Raw genomic sequence first — 15,871 nt, 5'->3', positions numbered from 1 at the left:
TTATGTTAGGGCAGGGCAAAAAAAAACAAGGTTATGTGTGAGGGCATTGGAGTCATAATGCTCAAAAGTATGATTTATGATGGAAACCTTATCCCCAGGGCATTTTATGCCCAGCTGAAAATTATATTAGAGCAGGACAGGGCAAATAAAATTCCTGTGTAAGCATTGGAGTCATGGTACTTAAAAAGTGTGATTCAAGATGAAAACCTTATGATCAGTGGATGGAACGGAAGCCATGTCTGATTTCCCTCATCAGAACACACATCTATATTGGAGCAGCTCAGACATAACTAGCATATACGGCACAAGAAGGAAACAGAAGAGAATCATAAAGGGTATGCATAAGTCGGTAGATATCTCAACATGGCAGAGAGTTTGGCCGACTGAATGAGGGGAAAGAAATATCGTGATAAAGGCGTAAACATGATAATACGGTCAGCAGTCGCGACACGTTCTCCATGATATCTATAACTTTAAAACTAGATGCATACTTTGCACAGACAGGTTCCATCGGGATATATCGTGATGCTCCTTGCTGTTCATCCTGCTACAAGGTTAGAGAAGTACAATTAATCCAGTTTTGCAACACTCACATCTACCCTTGTTATCATAGTATCCTGAGATTCGCCTCTATGTCGAGAGGAGCGAGAGCTGAGGTTTTGAATATCCTCCGGTGAAAGTCCATTTGCGAAAGTCTGGCTGGCATTTGTATCAAACTCAAAGTGGCCATCATCCCTCGACGCCACAGGATGTAGGATCTACCCTAGCTCTGCTCTAGACAATGATTCAAATCGCGAACTCTTGCGATTATATGTGGGGATTGAGAAATCGGTCGAAGCAGGCGGCTGAACCGAGGACGAGGCGTTGTCTCTGCACTCAAAGGTTGTAATTTTTCGCATTGCTGATTCCGATATCCGGTCTAGTACACTCTTGAAATCGTCGAGGAATATGACATCGGATGCGCATTTGAATACCAGGGCTAGCTAGAATAACTGTTAGTGAATGCTCATATCGCGTCGTAGAACGAACCTACCCTCCAAAATGGATTTATCCCGCCTCTCTTAGAGACCACAATCATGAAAATGACATCCGTGATCAAGAATACAATTGAGAGAAGAAGACAAAGAAGCATGATTCCAAAGCGCGGGCTTGTGCGAACCAGACCAGATATTGTAAATTCGTAGTTCTCTCGAATGGCCAGGACCAATTTGATCGTCGTGAAAACCCACCACGGGTCTCTAAATAACGGCTCGAGTAATCTTGACGTGTCAAAGATTCGGCTACCGAGGTGGTTGTGGTATTGGAAGTTTGCCCATGTTTCGAGAATCCAGTACGGTTGGACCATGAGCAATGTGATGATGAAGCTTCTTGCGCCCCATTTGGGAAGAAACGGTCGGATCTTTAGCCACGCGATAAGGTTGTGGATGAAGTACGAGATGTAGAGTAGAGTCGCAGTGCTACTGAGGATCCTTGGAAACGTTAGCAAGCTGCACCTAACGTCGCATCGTGCCGTATCTACCATCCATATTCTGGCTCTTCAAAGAATGCAAAGAATCCGTGTCCGAGCGCAAGGAGTAGCTGTTAACAATAATTGATTAGCGCAAGCCTGTGGAGAACGGGAGGGTGATCATACTTCACCAAGAATAAGCTTATGCAGCAGCGTTTTTCTCCGATAATTGCATAAAACGAGCAAAATAAGGACAACAACGGCCCCGATGTTGAAACCTTGACTCCACGCTTCTACGACCGCCTGTTCGCGGGTCGTGACGTAGGGGCTGTTTTGGTTCGTCGCCATTTCGACATTGTGGGTGAGCGTTGGGGAAAGCGGGTTCTAGTTCAGTCAGCACGGCATGAAGAAAACGACGTTCCAGGTAGAATAAGCATAAGCGGAGGAAGGCTGATTAATATTACCCATGGGAACTGTAACGTCATTCCTGTCCCAGATCGCAAGGGTTCTTTGTCTTGCCAATGCTTGGCTTCTTGGTGTCGAATCATAGATGGGAGAAAGCAGCTGCCTTGACATAGCTGAACCCAACCTTGTGGTTGACTGTGGGCACCAATCGGGTCAAAGGGCTAGACTTCGTTAAGCTTATGCAGCAGCGTTTTTCTTCGATCCCTTACCCCATAGCAAAGCGGGCACCAAAAACTAAATATAGTTGTTGGCGTATTCTGGAGGTGGGTCACCTCCATCAACTGCATTGAGATCAGGCCAATACCACTGCCCAGCGTTCAAAGGCTAGTTCGGGCTGCGGCGACTATCCCGTGAAATCTCAGATGCATCAGGCTTGGAGCCAGTCGAAGTCTGGCTAGGTCTCGCCTGCTCTCTCCATTCCCGTTTCCTCTGGCGTCTTCTGGCTGACTTGGAAGGGTTTGTAGAAGGAGGTCCACTTGAAGACTCTGTGGGCTGGGTTGATCCGGGAGGGACACCTTGCTTTGGAGATCCAGTGTGTACAGACGGCTCTTGTCGAGGCATCTGAGGTTTGTCTGAAGAAGTCTTGCATTTCAACGAGTCCTTTATAGACAATTCTATCAAGTCCACATCCTCATCGGGGAATAATGGACGCGCAACCTCGGGAAACCTCGTACGATCATCGAGGCCAGGGCACACATCGAGTCCGTAAAAGAGCATGTATTTGCCCCCGTCGTCGTTGAGAGACCAAGAGTTGTTGACAAATGTGTCAGACGGATTCTCAGCAACGATGTTCGCACCAAACTCGTTGTAGGTTCGGACATAATCTTGCGTATGTCGATCGTCCCTGAGACGAACAACTGCCATCAAGAAGTACTCGGACTTACCAATCTCATCCCAGCAGGCGGTTTCCGCACTTTCGCGCTGCTTCCAGATAGGAATTCGAAGAGTTCGAAGGTCGTTGATGCCAAGACGTCGAGACATGATCACATTGGGTGTATACATGACTCTGATGATCCATGGACGACTTGGTCTCGACCAGACCCACTGATGACAGAAGGGAATACGCCCAAATGATTCTTTGATGACCCCCTCCATAGTGCTGGTTGGATCGGTAAGAAGGTCGAGCTTCAACAAACACTGGTTTGCAAATTGTGTTGGAGAGGCCTCGACATATTTAGCGTCCGTGGCACCAAGGAGGCCCTCGAAAAGTAGGAACTCATTTTGGGACCAGAAGGCCTCGTTCATGAGCTCAGAGTTGCAGAGCGATTCAAAGGAGGAATCACAACCAGATATCAACTTGAGCACCTGCTCTCTGTCTCTGGCATCCTCCCTGACGTCTGATCTCTCTGGCCCGAACGGAGACCAAGCATGTCGCAAGATGTGGTTCTTTTTCTCGGCCGCACCGATCCAGTGACAAGCACCGCCATGCTCAAACATGAAATTACTGTAGATGCAGCGAAGTACAACTATCAGACAATCAAGTGCAGAGCGGGCATTGTCCTTGGTAACGGTTGGGTAGCGACATTCGAGGATGTGGCACGCGACACTGAGCTCGTACCCTTTGGTATCGTACATAGTTCGGATATCCATGGTTATCTATTTGACTGATTAGTCGACTCGACAACATAAATATGGGCAATACGAACAGTGGTTGAGATGATGCGGATGAAAAAAGAAAGTTTGAAGTTAGTAAAATTTGTAATGCTGGAGTGCGGAGGCTCCGACATGAAATAAAAATTTCAAATGTTGGTGATGTTCAGGTGGCACTGCAAACACACGGTAACCAGTGCAGGCAATATTCTTAGGCAACAGCGCAAACCCTTTTGTAAATACACTGTAAAGCGTTCCCACAGGCCCCTGTAACCCATTCTTGCAGCTCCTAGGTAATGAGCAATTCTTATTCTGCACCCCTGCAGCTGGTGTTCAGAAGCGTGCTGAAGATGAAGCTGCCAACAAGTGTTTGATTCGAGGTGGCTTCACTGGTACTACTTCAGCTGGCCCCTCTTCTACACACGAGGCTGCCACTACGGCCGATGCCACTTCCGATGCTACTTCAGCTGTAGAGACTTCTACAGGCCCTACGACCGACGAAAAGACTGTAGAGTCTACTGGAACAACTTCTTCTGAAGACAAGACCACCGAGGCTACTACCACACAACCTGATACTGTTTTGCAAACCACCACACCAAGCACTCTCATTACCACCACCAGGGCTTCTCCTAATACTATCACATCCGTTGTGACAACCGATCCAGCGGCCACTAGCGAGGAAGTCCGTACCTACTACCCTTGCAATATCTTTGGCGGACCACGCGTCGCGAACCCATACTGTCAATGCAGCACCACAGTCTCCGGCAAGCAATATGTCACTTCGGCTTCTCTGATCGACAACAGCTGCGAGGCCTAGACCTCCTACCCGTCCCCTGTTATTCCCGTTACCGACGCTCCAGTTACCCAAGCCCCAGTGCCGACTCCCTTCACGGAGACCAACGATGGTACCGTTTTGGTCTACTCAGCCTACACTCTGAGCTACTACATGGCTTATACCCTCCATTTTACAGCAACGCGTGGTTACGTCGTACCATCAACTGTTTCGACGCCTTTGCCTTCTCAAACCGCTATTGATAACGACGGCGGTGGCCAGTGTGGAACATCCGACGGCTTATCCAAGAAGGGCTTAGGTGAGGCCTGTGATAGATCCATTAATGAGTTCGATGCCGATACTGTGTATAAGGGTTACGCAACGCGATACAGTCGATCCAACAAGGGTATCCTCATGGCTGCTTCGTTCGGTCAAGCTGCTTGTATTGCCAAGTTTGAGTGTGATGATTATGGCATTGGTATGAAGGGCAGTGATATTATTGCCGCTTGTGAGAATGCCAAGAAGAATGATGGTATCTGGGTGTGTGGACATATTCGTCTATCCAACTCATGCAGTATCGTGATAGACTACTGCACAAACTCACGTCTTTACTGTCCCCTTGACACTTTATGGTCTAAAAAATAATTCCTTATGAAATTTGTAATGCACATCATCTAAAACCCTAATAATCGAAAGAATTGTCCCTGGTCGCAGTCGACGGGTGTCGTTAATGGAGTTATGGCTTTTGAACCAGGGGGCAGTTCCTGACCTGAGGGGACAGTACGGAAGTGCTAAAGACTACGAAAAGTTTAGGTCAAGCAATGAAATGAAACAAGTACTAGAGGTGGCAGCTCATAAGAGACAGAGTTAAACAACAGAAAACGATCGGTGAAATCGTCGTTGAAATCGGTGTTAATACCGATCCAAGTCGATATGGTGTTTCTATTTACTATTGTATCTATGCCACTCATCTAACACTTAAAGTGTACAATATAGTGGCACTTTAAACTCTTAAATAGTTATTTCAAAGAAGCAGCAGCCATAGCTATATAACCCTACTTCCGTTACGTGATTGACGTAGAGCAGCATCGCCTTAATACCCTGTCTATAGCACGACATCTCAGTAATCATTAGAATATAAAGTACAAGCTATCAGATTCAGTTGCACTACCCTTATACTTGTCATCCGAGGCAAACACGCTATGAAGTAAATATGGCTTTGTGATATGCTTGCTCAGGGTGAGAGGCTAGAGCCGCGCTCTATTGAACTCGATGTCCCAGAGTGAGGCTTTTCATGATAATAATCTACGAATCGTCGATGCTCTGCGAGTGGTCCGTATTCACTTTCTCTGGGTCTGTCTGTACAATAACGTAAGAAATGTCAGTCTATCCCACTAAGTGAGTCAAGACATAGGACGCATGTACATCTTTATAGACCACTTGGCAATACAGTACATGAATTAGTGCTTTCATCGTTATGGAATCAGCGCCGAAAATGCCATTCATTCACTGAAATTCGCTAAATACCTGCTGGCAGTGCAGGCAGCCGGCAAGTTAGGCGGCACCAGGCACCAGGCACCAAGCAACATGCACGTGTGTAGCAGCATTCATGCCAACAGATTTTGAAATTTCTTTTTCTTCAAAACATCAAACTTCACAACTACCCTTTGCTCCCTCCAAACCAGTAAGTACATTACAGCTATTATTTAGCTATTTTTACTGTATCTAACGTATCATTTCTATAGAACAACGCATTCAAAATGGTCAACCACAAGTACGGCAAGGGTAGCTCTCGCAAGGGAATCTACAAGCCTCAACGCATCATCGCTGAGGAACAGGCTCTCAAGCAAGCTCGCCGCCAGCAAGCTGCTCTCCAGCAGGCTGCTCCGACTGGGCCGAATCCTGCTCCGACTGGGCCAAATCCTGCCCCAGCGGAGCCAAAGGCCCCGAATCCTGAGCCCCGTCAAACCGGTGGCACACAGGATAGGGTGCCCCCTGCGTCCCGTGGCGGCTTCCAACGAAGCAATCGCGGTGGCTTCAAGGGACCTTTCACCAAGCCCTTGGACAGAGGCGCCCCTAAACCGGCGGCCGACCTCAAGAAAGTCCATGAGGCGCAGAAGGTGGAGGTCTCTGACCGTCTGGGTCGTACCATGACCAGGCTCGTCAACACCTCCGTCGGTGGTGGCAATTCCACCCAGTGGGTTGCCGATTCAAACGACGGAGGGTTTTGGGGTGTCGGCATGGATCCCCAATCCGTGGTATACTTGATGGAGCGATTGAAGAAGGAAAGCAAATCTTCTTCATTTGGCTTCCACTTGATACCCAACAATCCAGAGATGTTTGACGACGTCGCGAACAATGCAGTTCAAAAGCGCGTTGTGAACAACTCTGGCCGTACAGATGACGGCAAGCCCCAAGGCCTCCCCCCGGTTGAAGGATCTCTCAATCAGGCGAAGGCTGAGGAGGATTGCCCTTACTGTGATAGGAAAGGGCATGCTCTGGTTGATTGCTTTTGCAAGTATCCAAAGGGTGAGCTGTTTGGCTGTGTCTGCTGCAACAGCAAAGAACACCTGGCGGATGACTGCATGCTCTTCCGGAGCATGAACCTCGCCGAAAAGGTTGACTGGCTCGTTGTCAAACGAGCCAACAAACCTCCTGTCCATACGGCGGAGCCCTGGTATGTCACTCTGCATAAGTACTGCATGAGTGAAAGCTTCGATAGAGAAGCGTTCCGGGGCTTCCCCTGGACAATCGAGTTTGCTCGAAAGATCTACAAGGGCGTGCCGAATAGTGATACACTCACTACACGCCAGAGGAAGTTTGACGAAGCCCGTAAGAAGATCAAACCTCTGGTTGATCCTCTTACGAGAGGCTTTGAAGAGGTTTCGTCGACTTACTGGCAACCTCTCGGTTTGCCTTGGCCTAATGCCTTCAAGTCCAAGGACGTCGTGTCTCAGGATGTTAACATGCTGAGTATAGACGACCTACAGGAGGATGATGCAATCGAGTCATACATGAATCAAAAGGCTCCATCGCCTGAGCCTGAGCCGTACGGCGATGAACAGGAGGATGATGTAGACTTCAATTAATTCACCTCCTGGCCCTCATCTCTCCAAGTCGTCGCCTATAGGAAGCCGTTGAGGCAGCCTTTACGATGCTCCACACAATAGTGTGCAGCATCAGTCAATGCAATGTGTGTCTATTGTTGCGCTGACAGCACGTTGGTTGTCGGCGCAACAAATTATCGTCGGCACTTCATGAAATAGAAGCGGGCTCATCCTCGGTATGTCGCTGTATCCATGTGTATACCTGATTGCTAACCTTTTGTCAGTAATGTATTAGATGATCCCCTGGTTCCATTCGACAACCTTTTCATGATATGCCATTTATGAGGCTTGCCCCCGATCCCGCCTCATTGCGCTTACCGATAATCATGACCGACCGATTTACTACAATGCCAATTGGCTAAACACGTCGCATTTCAGAGTTAGCTCCGTATCGCACGCGATGCATGAGTGAAACACCGGCAAAAGGAGGAGTTGCATCCAAAGTACCGGCATAGCGATTTGGGCATGTGGGAGTACTTGGATCGAATGGGAACTTAGGTGATTCGGATGATCGACCGTATTCAGACGGAACATAGGGTTGAGTTATGATGGAGTTATGTTTTATAGTATTACATGCTTCTGTTAGTAGCCCAACAATTGAGAAACATAACTACTTATTGGATTGCGAGACAAATGAAAAGCGACTAGGATTATTATATGAAATGTAAGTTAATACATGTGGCCTGTAACAGATAACAGGAAAAAGTTCATGGTAAATAAATGCTGAGGTTGTGAATATGGCTGGCAGTTGGCAGGCAGGCAACGCGCACGAAGCGCTAGCGTCAACAATATTAGAGCCCTGCATTCTGCATTCTGCTTTCTGCATTTCATTAACATCATCATCATCATCACCACACTACCCGAGAACCAAGTATATGTCCGTTCAATACAATATATAGTATGTGTAACTAACGTTTTATCACTTACAGATATGAGTCTCCCTACTCTCTTCAAAGTCGAAGAGTTTCTGCGACCTTTTATGGTCACAAATCCTGCCGACCGACTCCGGTTCGGCCACATCACGATCCCGCCCTACCGGTTTGGCAAGGAGGGTCTGATTGACTCGGTTCGACGCATACACGATGCATCTCACCACAAGATGCTGTTTATCGTCGCTCCCGATGTGGAGGAGTTGGAGGATGATGACAGCAGTGATCCCTCGGTGACACCGTCTTTCTCTCTACTCTTGGACGCCATTCGAGTGAACAGAAGCGGCAATGGATGGGTGTCTTCCGAGAGTCAAGATCCACATGTTGAGTGGATAGATAATAAGTACCTACCGCGGTCTATCACTCTGATCTTGTGGCTCGACCCTGAAATGTCTGCGAACTGTGCTCTGGCTCTGATTGGCATTGTCAAATGGGCTACCCAAGTTTCCCAAACTGACGGTGCCGATGTCAGTGTGTTGACCATGGCTGTTGGGAGGGACGACATACTGTCCAAGGTTGTCTCCCTCATCTCTCCATCTTCCATTGTCACGCATTTCGACCTGAATGCAGAGACTCCACAAGAGCCTCTCGCAGGTAGTATGGTACATGAAGGACAAAGCCTTGCCACTGTTGCAGGGCATATCCTCAAGTCCTTCCGGGCGGCGCCAAATCACAAGCGCCTCGTCATTTCATTCGACTCGGGCCTTCGTCAACAACTGATGGGCCAGTTTCAGAATGAGGAAGTACGGTCCTTTGAATTCATATGTATCAACGTAAATGCTTCTAGCCTTGCGTTGCAAAACTTCAAACGGCCTCTCAAGGGATGCTTGACGCGCGTGGTTACCTTCACCTGTGCGGCGTCCCTTTTACCTTTTGAGTTCAAGGAACTCGACGAAGTTCACCTCGTACTGGGGTGCAACATTCTACGCGACAAGGTTTGGGATGATGCCTCTGCCCAGGTGACCACAAAATCTCGTCCCACCTCGGAAGAAGAGCGTCGGCTCCAGCTCTGGTGGGCTCGCCAGCCTTCTACAAAGGGCAGGTTTGTGTACATCCCGGCTGCTACGGCCCAAATCTTTGCCAAGAGCGGGCCTCGACACCATCTTGTCGAGAACGCTCACATTGGGGGTTTCGTAGCGTCAGTTATTGACCTTGTCGCATGGGGGATAAATTATGAGTCAGTTGGAAGGATTTTCATCCGACACAAGCTCAGATTATTGGAGATGAGAGAACGTCTCGCGTATCAATGTATCATAAATCTCCAGAATGACGGCCTTGCTTTGTCCGGGACTGAGGCCGCTATATTCAGGGCGATGTTGATGTATTTCGAATACGATCACCGTCTCGCTTTGATGGTTGCCCTTGATTGCGACCCCATGGTTCGCGTTGTCAAGGTGTATATCGCTGTTCTTTTGATGCATGGAGTCACCGATCTGGTCGAGATACAAAAGACTCAATCGGGAGATCCCAAGATTCGAAGAACTGTCATGGAGTTGTGCCATAGGCTTAGCCCCTCCTTGCGAAACAAAGGAGTTCTGTGGCTTGTCCTTGGCCTTCTTAGCCATGGCGTGAGACCTGCCACACCAGGTGCCGCGCAGACCCTTGGAGCAGCCAGAGAAGTCCTCTCGTTCGCGCAATCCAATCTGGGAAAAAGGACTGATCTAGTCGACTCGATTTTGTCTATATTGAATGTGTTAGACATTGAGCTCGACATTGAGCTCGACAGGGATGTGTCATGGGAGTTTAATAAGTTGAATGCGGATGCAGAGATACAACTTCAACGCCATCTGCTCCGTTCTTTCATTTATCAACTCACCATGGTACACTACAACAAGGTTGATGGGGAGAGAGGACCTGAGCACGGCCATAACTTCAAACTTTTGAACAAATTTACAAATTGTCGTATGGTAGTGCCAAAGGGCCAGTCTCTGACCACCTTGTTCAATGCTGCCTTTCTGATCAAGAAGGGTGACGACGTTGCCTATGCCATTGCGCATGAACTAAGCGCAACTATGGATGGCACAATCTTTGGCAGGTTCTGGACATCTATCTCAAGAGAACTTGTCCAAGAGTGGATGTCTCAGTGGTGCGAAGACATGAACTATTTCCACGTCCTCAACACTGGTGTTCAGCATTCATAGGCAAGTGAATTTGCCAGATTCTGACATTCTGAATCCAAGTAGAGCTCTGAAAGGAGCTGTACTGATTATTGTTTTACCGGACAGGGACAGCACATCTGTCCAATGTCGAGTGCGGACTGAATGATGTACAATTTAGTATGCAACTAATAGTTATTTATATAATAAAATAAGTCATTCTAACTGCTTCACTCAAGATGTATCAAGTGCAATAAAGGTTAAAATACTGCAGTATTTAAGTCAATGCACTAACCTCTGTTTTACAGTTCTTAAAAGGCAGTAATTACTAATAGATACTTGCTCATGTAACTGTCTCATTCGGCATATCATCCATGTCTGCCATTATATAACGTATAATGCAGGTTTACAGGGCCTGCTCTAGTCTTAGATAAATATTGCTTATAAAGTATTTTATTCAGGGAGTGAGATATATACATGTATATATAGAATTGAAACTAGTGCGAATCTCATTTAACTACCAAACCTAACCGCTGTTGTTACACCAGACTTGTAGTATTTAACTTAGAAGGGTTGTATTAATTCAGTCTCCCATGCAGCTACAGATATTTATTCCATCCAGCACAGCAACTGTCTAAGCAACCTCTCGGGTCTGTACTTGAGTCTTTTGCTCCTCCTCCTTGGCGTCTCCGAAATGGATTTGCTTCTCGACAGCAGCGGTTGCCTTTTCCTTGAGCTCGTCGTCCTCGAAGACTGGATCTGTTAGCTATTGAACGAACCGAAGGATTGAAATACATACGGAAAGCAAGTTCCTCGAGGGTGCGGCCGCTGGTCTCGGGGTAGAGGAAGTAGATGATAAGAAACTCGAAGACAATCCAACCACAGTAGATAGCCAAGTACTTCCATTTGATCGCATCGAGAGCAATGGAGTTGACGTTAGTGGAGAAGAAGCCGGCGAGCTTTCCAAAGATTTGCTGAACACCAATACCACGAGATCGCATAGCATAGGGCCAAAGTTCGACAAGGTAGGCTGGGCAATGTTAGCGATTTCAATATTTGTGGTTTTAATGACTTACTATATGTGAGAGCATTGTTTCCGATGTTGTATGTTGGTGAGTATGCAAAATAGAAGAACAGCGCAGTGATACCTGCAGCGTTGTTCTTTTGGCCTATGGGAGTCGCCTGGATCTGCTGCAGGGAGACAGTCATAGCGATAAAGGCGAGAAGCATCAGAGTGGCGGAAAGCATATACATGTGTCTACGCTTGAACCGAGGGACGATGAGGGCAAGAGCTGTGGCGTTCATCAAACTCCAGCAAGCAAAAGCAAGGTTGATGCGAGTCTTTGTGTAGTCGCTTGTGTATCCCATGAGCTCGAATAGTTTACCAGAATAGTAACTCAGAAGGGTGTTGCCGGAAAGTTGAGTGAAGAGACCGATAAAGATGGTGACGAGAAATCGACGACGCATACCGGCGGTACGGACAACTGAGAGCCAGGACTGCTTAGAAGCCTCCATCTCGGCTTTGATGGTCTCCCGGATTTGAACAATTTCGGCTTGGACGAGGGGAGAGTTGACGTCGCCTTCGGCGTGATATTTGACGAGGATAGCGGCGGCCTCTTCGGTGCGGTCCTTGGAGATGAGGAAACGGGGGGACTCGGGTAGGAGGCTGGCATTGTCAGATTTGGAAGATGTGGAGGAACATTTTACTTACAAAACAGTAGCAATCTGGATCAGAGAGGGGCAGATTTGCAAAAGAGAAGGGATTCTCCAGGCCCAGTTTGTCTTGATGGAAGTGGTACCCAAAGCGATGGCAGAAGCAAGGATTTGACCAACAAAGTACGAAGAATTGAAAAGTGAGGTTAGGGTAGCTCGCTCCTTGGGGTATCCCAGCTCTCCGATTAGAGCAGCACCAGAGATGATGCAAAAGAGGATTCCAGCTCCGAGAATGATACGAGCGACGATATACATGCCGACTGGTTATGTCAGTATGCTGGAACTATTGCAGACCTGTGTTCTTACCATGCTGAGCAAAACCTTGGATGATGGCACCGACAACCATGATGAGAGAACCCAACATGATGGACCATCTTCGACCGTATTTCTGAGCAAACCAGGGTGCAACGGGGACAGCAAAAATGGAGCCGAGCTGGTAACAGGAGTTGACAAAGCCGAGCATACCAGGTTCGATAGCATATTTGCCTTTGTCGTCCATTCGTCCATCACCGAGATCTAGGCATTTGTTAGTCCATCATGCAGCACACGTTGTTGTGGATGATAGTACAGTGGTGAAAGGTTTGCGAGTACTGCAGAGTGTTGATAAGTTGAGAATCGAATCCGGAAGTCATCTCGACACCCATACAGCAGAAGAACAACCATACGTACATGATACGAAGATTGGGCTTCTTGTACCATGGTGTCTTGTCCTCGTCGACGAGGCGAGTGACGATGGGATCGGCGGCGGAACCAACGTTGACCATGATGGCGGTTTGACTCTTGTTGGATGCAATGCGATGCAAAGGGCGTGGTCCGCTCTACTGGTAACAGTAGCAGTCGGGCAGTCAGTGCTGGAGGAGAAAGACACAAAATATTTCGATGGGGACACTGCAGATCATATTATATACCTGATGCTGGGGTCGTCCCCGGTTAGATAAGATGGAGCTGTAGCTACATGCTACAAGCTACTGCTGCTCTAACGGTAAGATTTCCGATTTCTCCGCACTCAGCAGTCGTCTGGGGAAGAAACATGGAGTCTCCGCACCCAAAACTTGGTTTGACCGCATGTCCATGTTGCATCGCGATGTGACATTTAACGAGTCTCAGTCAGCGACAGGCGCGAATCAGACCAGGCGATTCGTTCGGGTAACATCCCCGGTCGGTTGACACTCACCCGAAAACGGATTCTCGCGCCGAAAGTGAGGAGAGTCAGGCAAACTCAGTAGCGGTTAAACGGACCGGCTGATGGAGTGCTGTGGAGAGTTGGAGGTTTGATTGGATTTAGCTTATGCTTAAAACCGCTGATCATCCCGTCTTTGGTGTGGTTCAAGTTGAGGATATGCCAGATCTAAAACTAGCACCTGACTCTACCGAAATTGCGGGGTTAGTTTGGTCAGACAGGCGCGACTGGAAGCCAAAACGGGCATGGCAGGAACAAAGGAAGGTTTTGGTCCGGCTCCTACTCCTCAGGTGCATTACTCGTCGTATACTTAATTTCTCCATCCATCTGTGCCCAGCATAATAACCACGACAAGGATATAAAGCCTGGATGATCCATGGATTGACAAATCATTTCCAAACTCTATCAATTATACGGCTAAAAACCCAGCAATCAACTTAACCAGCCACTAGAATAAGTTATTTATGTCAGCGTTTCACTGGTTTACCCATTGATGCATGCTTGCATATTTCTCGAAGCCAAGAATTCTCATAAGGCGTGCCACATCCAATGTCGGGCTTTTATTTCTTCTTTAAGCATCAATAGGTTGCATCATTCCCCAATTCTCCTGTCTTCAGCTCGTTAACCGTTCACTTGGTATTCTTAGCTTAGGTGCATAGTCTACCCGCTCTTCAGGCTAAATAGCCATACAAACACCCGGACAACGAGACAACTGTAGTTTACCTTGGCATCCCAGTCAATACCCTGGGAGGGTTCACTGTCAACCCTCCTAAGCTTTAAATGGACGTGGGATGAAGCAGCATTAGGACGCCCGTCAGACGGGTATACTGTTCACCTATTCTACCATTTCCGGATGAATCCTACGACTTGTGTTCTCCCAATTGAGATCCTTGCTTTCTTTTCATGATGATTATAACATCCATTTTCATCCCTTGGCTCATTGTCCTTTTGATCGGACCGAAGGGGTTATGAATTACCCCAGGTCTCCTAGAAAGAACCGGATCCAGTAAAAGATGGCCAGCTGGTGTATTGTATAAAACAAAGGGTCCTTCTACCGAGTGTGATGCATCTGGGGTAAGTGGACATTGGATCAAGGAGGCGAATGACAGCTGTCAATGGTCAAGTCTGGGAACAAGGCTTGGCGGTCGTATAATCCGGGGAAGATTACAGCATGAACTCGTTATTATGGGGTCTCAAGCTAATGAATTCTCGTAAAACGACCCTTGTCCGCTTGTTAATGGTGTTGAAGGGGTGAAACCTGTCTGGCTGGAGGGAATATGAACTCCCTCCCAGGCTGAGACTATAGAGAGTAATAATTTTTGGCCTGTTAGTATTAGGGCGTGTGGTCTAGGGGTATGATGTTCGCTTCGCATCTTTGTCCTGGTTATCAGACGACATGTAATTGCGAAAGGTCGAGGGTTCAATTCCCTCCTCGTCCATTCTTTTAACTTTTTGCTTCATAAATCCATTAATTGCTAACTAAAAGAATTACCGACATCCTAACCCCATTTTTCGCTTTGCTTTAACACTTATGTGCGCCGGTTTGTATAGGCCGTATTGGCTAACAACTTCTTCCCTGGAACTGGGTTTCTAGACAAGCTTGTGATTCCCAAAATGTCTCTTGCTGGCGTGACCTGCAAACATCAGGCCTTCTTGGTATTGTTTCGATCTCCATGCTCGATTTCTTGTGTAACGAATTCTTAGTAATCGTATATATAGTCTAATAATGTTAGGTCTGAAGGATTGATTAAGAGCGCGTGTTTCAATACTCAGCTGAAGTCTGACGCACATTCATGATTGGGTGATGTTTTGTCTGTCTTGAATCATCCTATAGCACAGCTGTCGGAACTTATCACTCAAGCGCATAGACAGATAGTTAGGTATTAAGGGGAGATATCAGTTTAAGTTAAGATACTAAATATAGCTATATTCCTTTAAGCTAGGAAAAGTATATTTTTATTTTAAAAGACTATTATTTATTTTCTAATAACTTTTTTTATATTATATATAGCTAGCTTCTTATCTCCTATATTTTATTTAGCTTATTATAAATTATTTAAATAAGTAATTTACTTAAGTATTTATATTAAATTAAATTAAATAAAAATAATAATACTATATTATAATTAAATATTATATTTATATTATTAATAGAGATAATAATAAAGCTTAATATATTAATAAAGGCTATTTTAATAGTATTATTTATTATAGAATTTCTATAAGTATTATTTATTTTATATTTAATAGTCTTTTAAATAAAATATAAATAAAATATTAAAATTTATAATTTTATTTTATTTAATTTTATTTAAATTTAAATATTTTTATAATATTTTAAAATATATTAAGCTTTAAATATTTCTTTATATTTAATTTCTTTTTTATTTAATTTTTTAACTTTTAATATAATAAATTTATTAATTATTAATTAAAAATATTATTAATACTTAAGTTTTATTTTTTACTTTTTTTTAAATATATATATATAATTTATTTTATATTATATAAAGTACTTTATATAATATAATTTACTTTATATTATATAAATTACTTTATATAATATAATTTA

The 15,871-nt window shown here is 45.8% G+C and overlaps 6 protein-coding genes across 6 annotated transcripts, besides 6 other annotated features; 3 read left to right on the top strand and 3 right to left on the bottom strand.

Annotated features, from left to right (window-relative positions):
* Positions 1-88: 88 nt before the first annotated feature.
* On the bottom strand, positions 89-1,795 carry FPSE_10704 (uncharacterized protein; the record flags this gene model as incomplete). The annotated part of the gene is made up of 6 exons (XM_009263821.1): positions 89-114; positions 492-544; positions 763-983; positions 1,034-1,469; positions 1,520-1,578; positions 1,634-1,795. 6 exons carry the CDS (start codon positions 1,793-1,795, stop codon positions 89-91), a joined length of 957 nt encoding a protein of 318 aa, XP_009262096.1.
* A 441-nt stretch (positions 1,796-2,236) lies between these two features.
* FPSE_10703 (uncharacterized protein) lies at positions 2,237-3,502 on the bottom strand (the record flags this gene model as incomplete). The annotated part of the gene is made up of 1 exon (XM_009263820.1): positions 2,237-3,502. One exon carries the CDS (start codon positions 3,500-3,502, stop codon positions 2,237-2,239), a length of 1,266 nt encoding a protein of 421 aa, XP_009262095.1.
* Positions 3,503-3,655: 153 nt separating this feature from the next.
* Positions 3,656-4,319, top strand: FPSE_10702 (uncharacterized protein; the record flags this gene model as incomplete). The annotated part of the gene is made up of 2 exons (XM_009263819.1): positions 3,656-3,737; positions 3,829-4,319. The coding sequence occupies 2 exons, from the start codon at positions 3,656-3,658 to the stop codon at positions 4,317-4,319; spliced, it is 573 nt and encodes a 190-aa protein (XP_009262094.1).
* A 129-nt stretch (positions 4,320-4,448) lies between these two features.
* Positions 4,449-4,897, top strand: FPSE_10701 (uncharacterized protein; the record flags this gene model as incomplete). The annotated part of the gene is made up of 2 exons (XM_009263818.1): positions 4,449-4,814; positions 4,850-4,897. 2 exons carry the CDS (start codon positions 4,449-4,451, stop codon positions 4,895-4,897), a joined length of 414 nt encoding a protein of 137 aa, XP_009262093.1.
* Positions 4,898-8,312: 3,415 nt separating this feature from the next.
* Positions 8,313-10,451, top strand: FPSE_10700 (uncharacterized protein; the record flags this gene model as incomplete). The annotated part of the gene is made up of 1 exon (XM_009263817.1): positions 8,313-10,451. One exon carries the CDS (start codon positions 8,313-8,315, stop codon positions 10,449-10,451), a length of 2,139 nt encoding a protein of 712 aa, XP_009262092.1.
* Positions 10,452-11,040: 589 nt separating this feature from the next.
* On the bottom strand, positions 11,041-12,883 carry FPSE_10699 (uncharacterized protein; the record flags this gene model as incomplete). The annotated part of the gene is made up of 6 exons (XM_009263816.1): positions 11,041-11,159; positions 11,206-11,436; positions 11,483-12,072; positions 12,118-12,379; positions 12,426-12,635; positions 12,688-12,883. The coding sequence occupies 6 exons, from the start codon at positions 12,881-12,883 to the stop codon at positions 11,041-11,043; spliced, it is 1,608 nt and encodes a 535-aa protein (XP_009262091.1).
* A 2,386-nt stretch (positions 12,884-15,269) lies between these two features.
* Positions 15,270-15,483: a microsatellite.
* Positions 15,348-15,431: a repeat region.
* A 4-nt stretch (positions 15,484-15,487) lies between the features above and the next one.
* Positions 15,488-15,588: a repeat region.
* Positions 15,589-15,612: a microsatellite.
* Positions 15,613-15,699: a repeat region.
* A 1-nt stretch (position 15,700) lies between these two features.
* Positions 15,701-15,868: a microsatellite.
* Positions 15,869-15,871: the final 3 nt, after the last annotated feature.

This window comes from Fusarium pseudograminearum, chromosome 3, assembly GCF_000303195.2.
Source record: "Fusarium pseudograminearum CS3096 chromosome 3, whole genome shotgun sequence".
In the NCBI taxonomy this organism is placed as follows: domain Eukaryota; kingdom Fungi; phylum Ascomycota; class Sordariomycetes; order Hypocreales; family Nectriaceae; genus Fusarium; species Fusarium pseudograminearum.
Note: the sequence above shows the minus strand (reverse complement) of the source record. Positions and strands in the feature narration are given on the sequence as shown.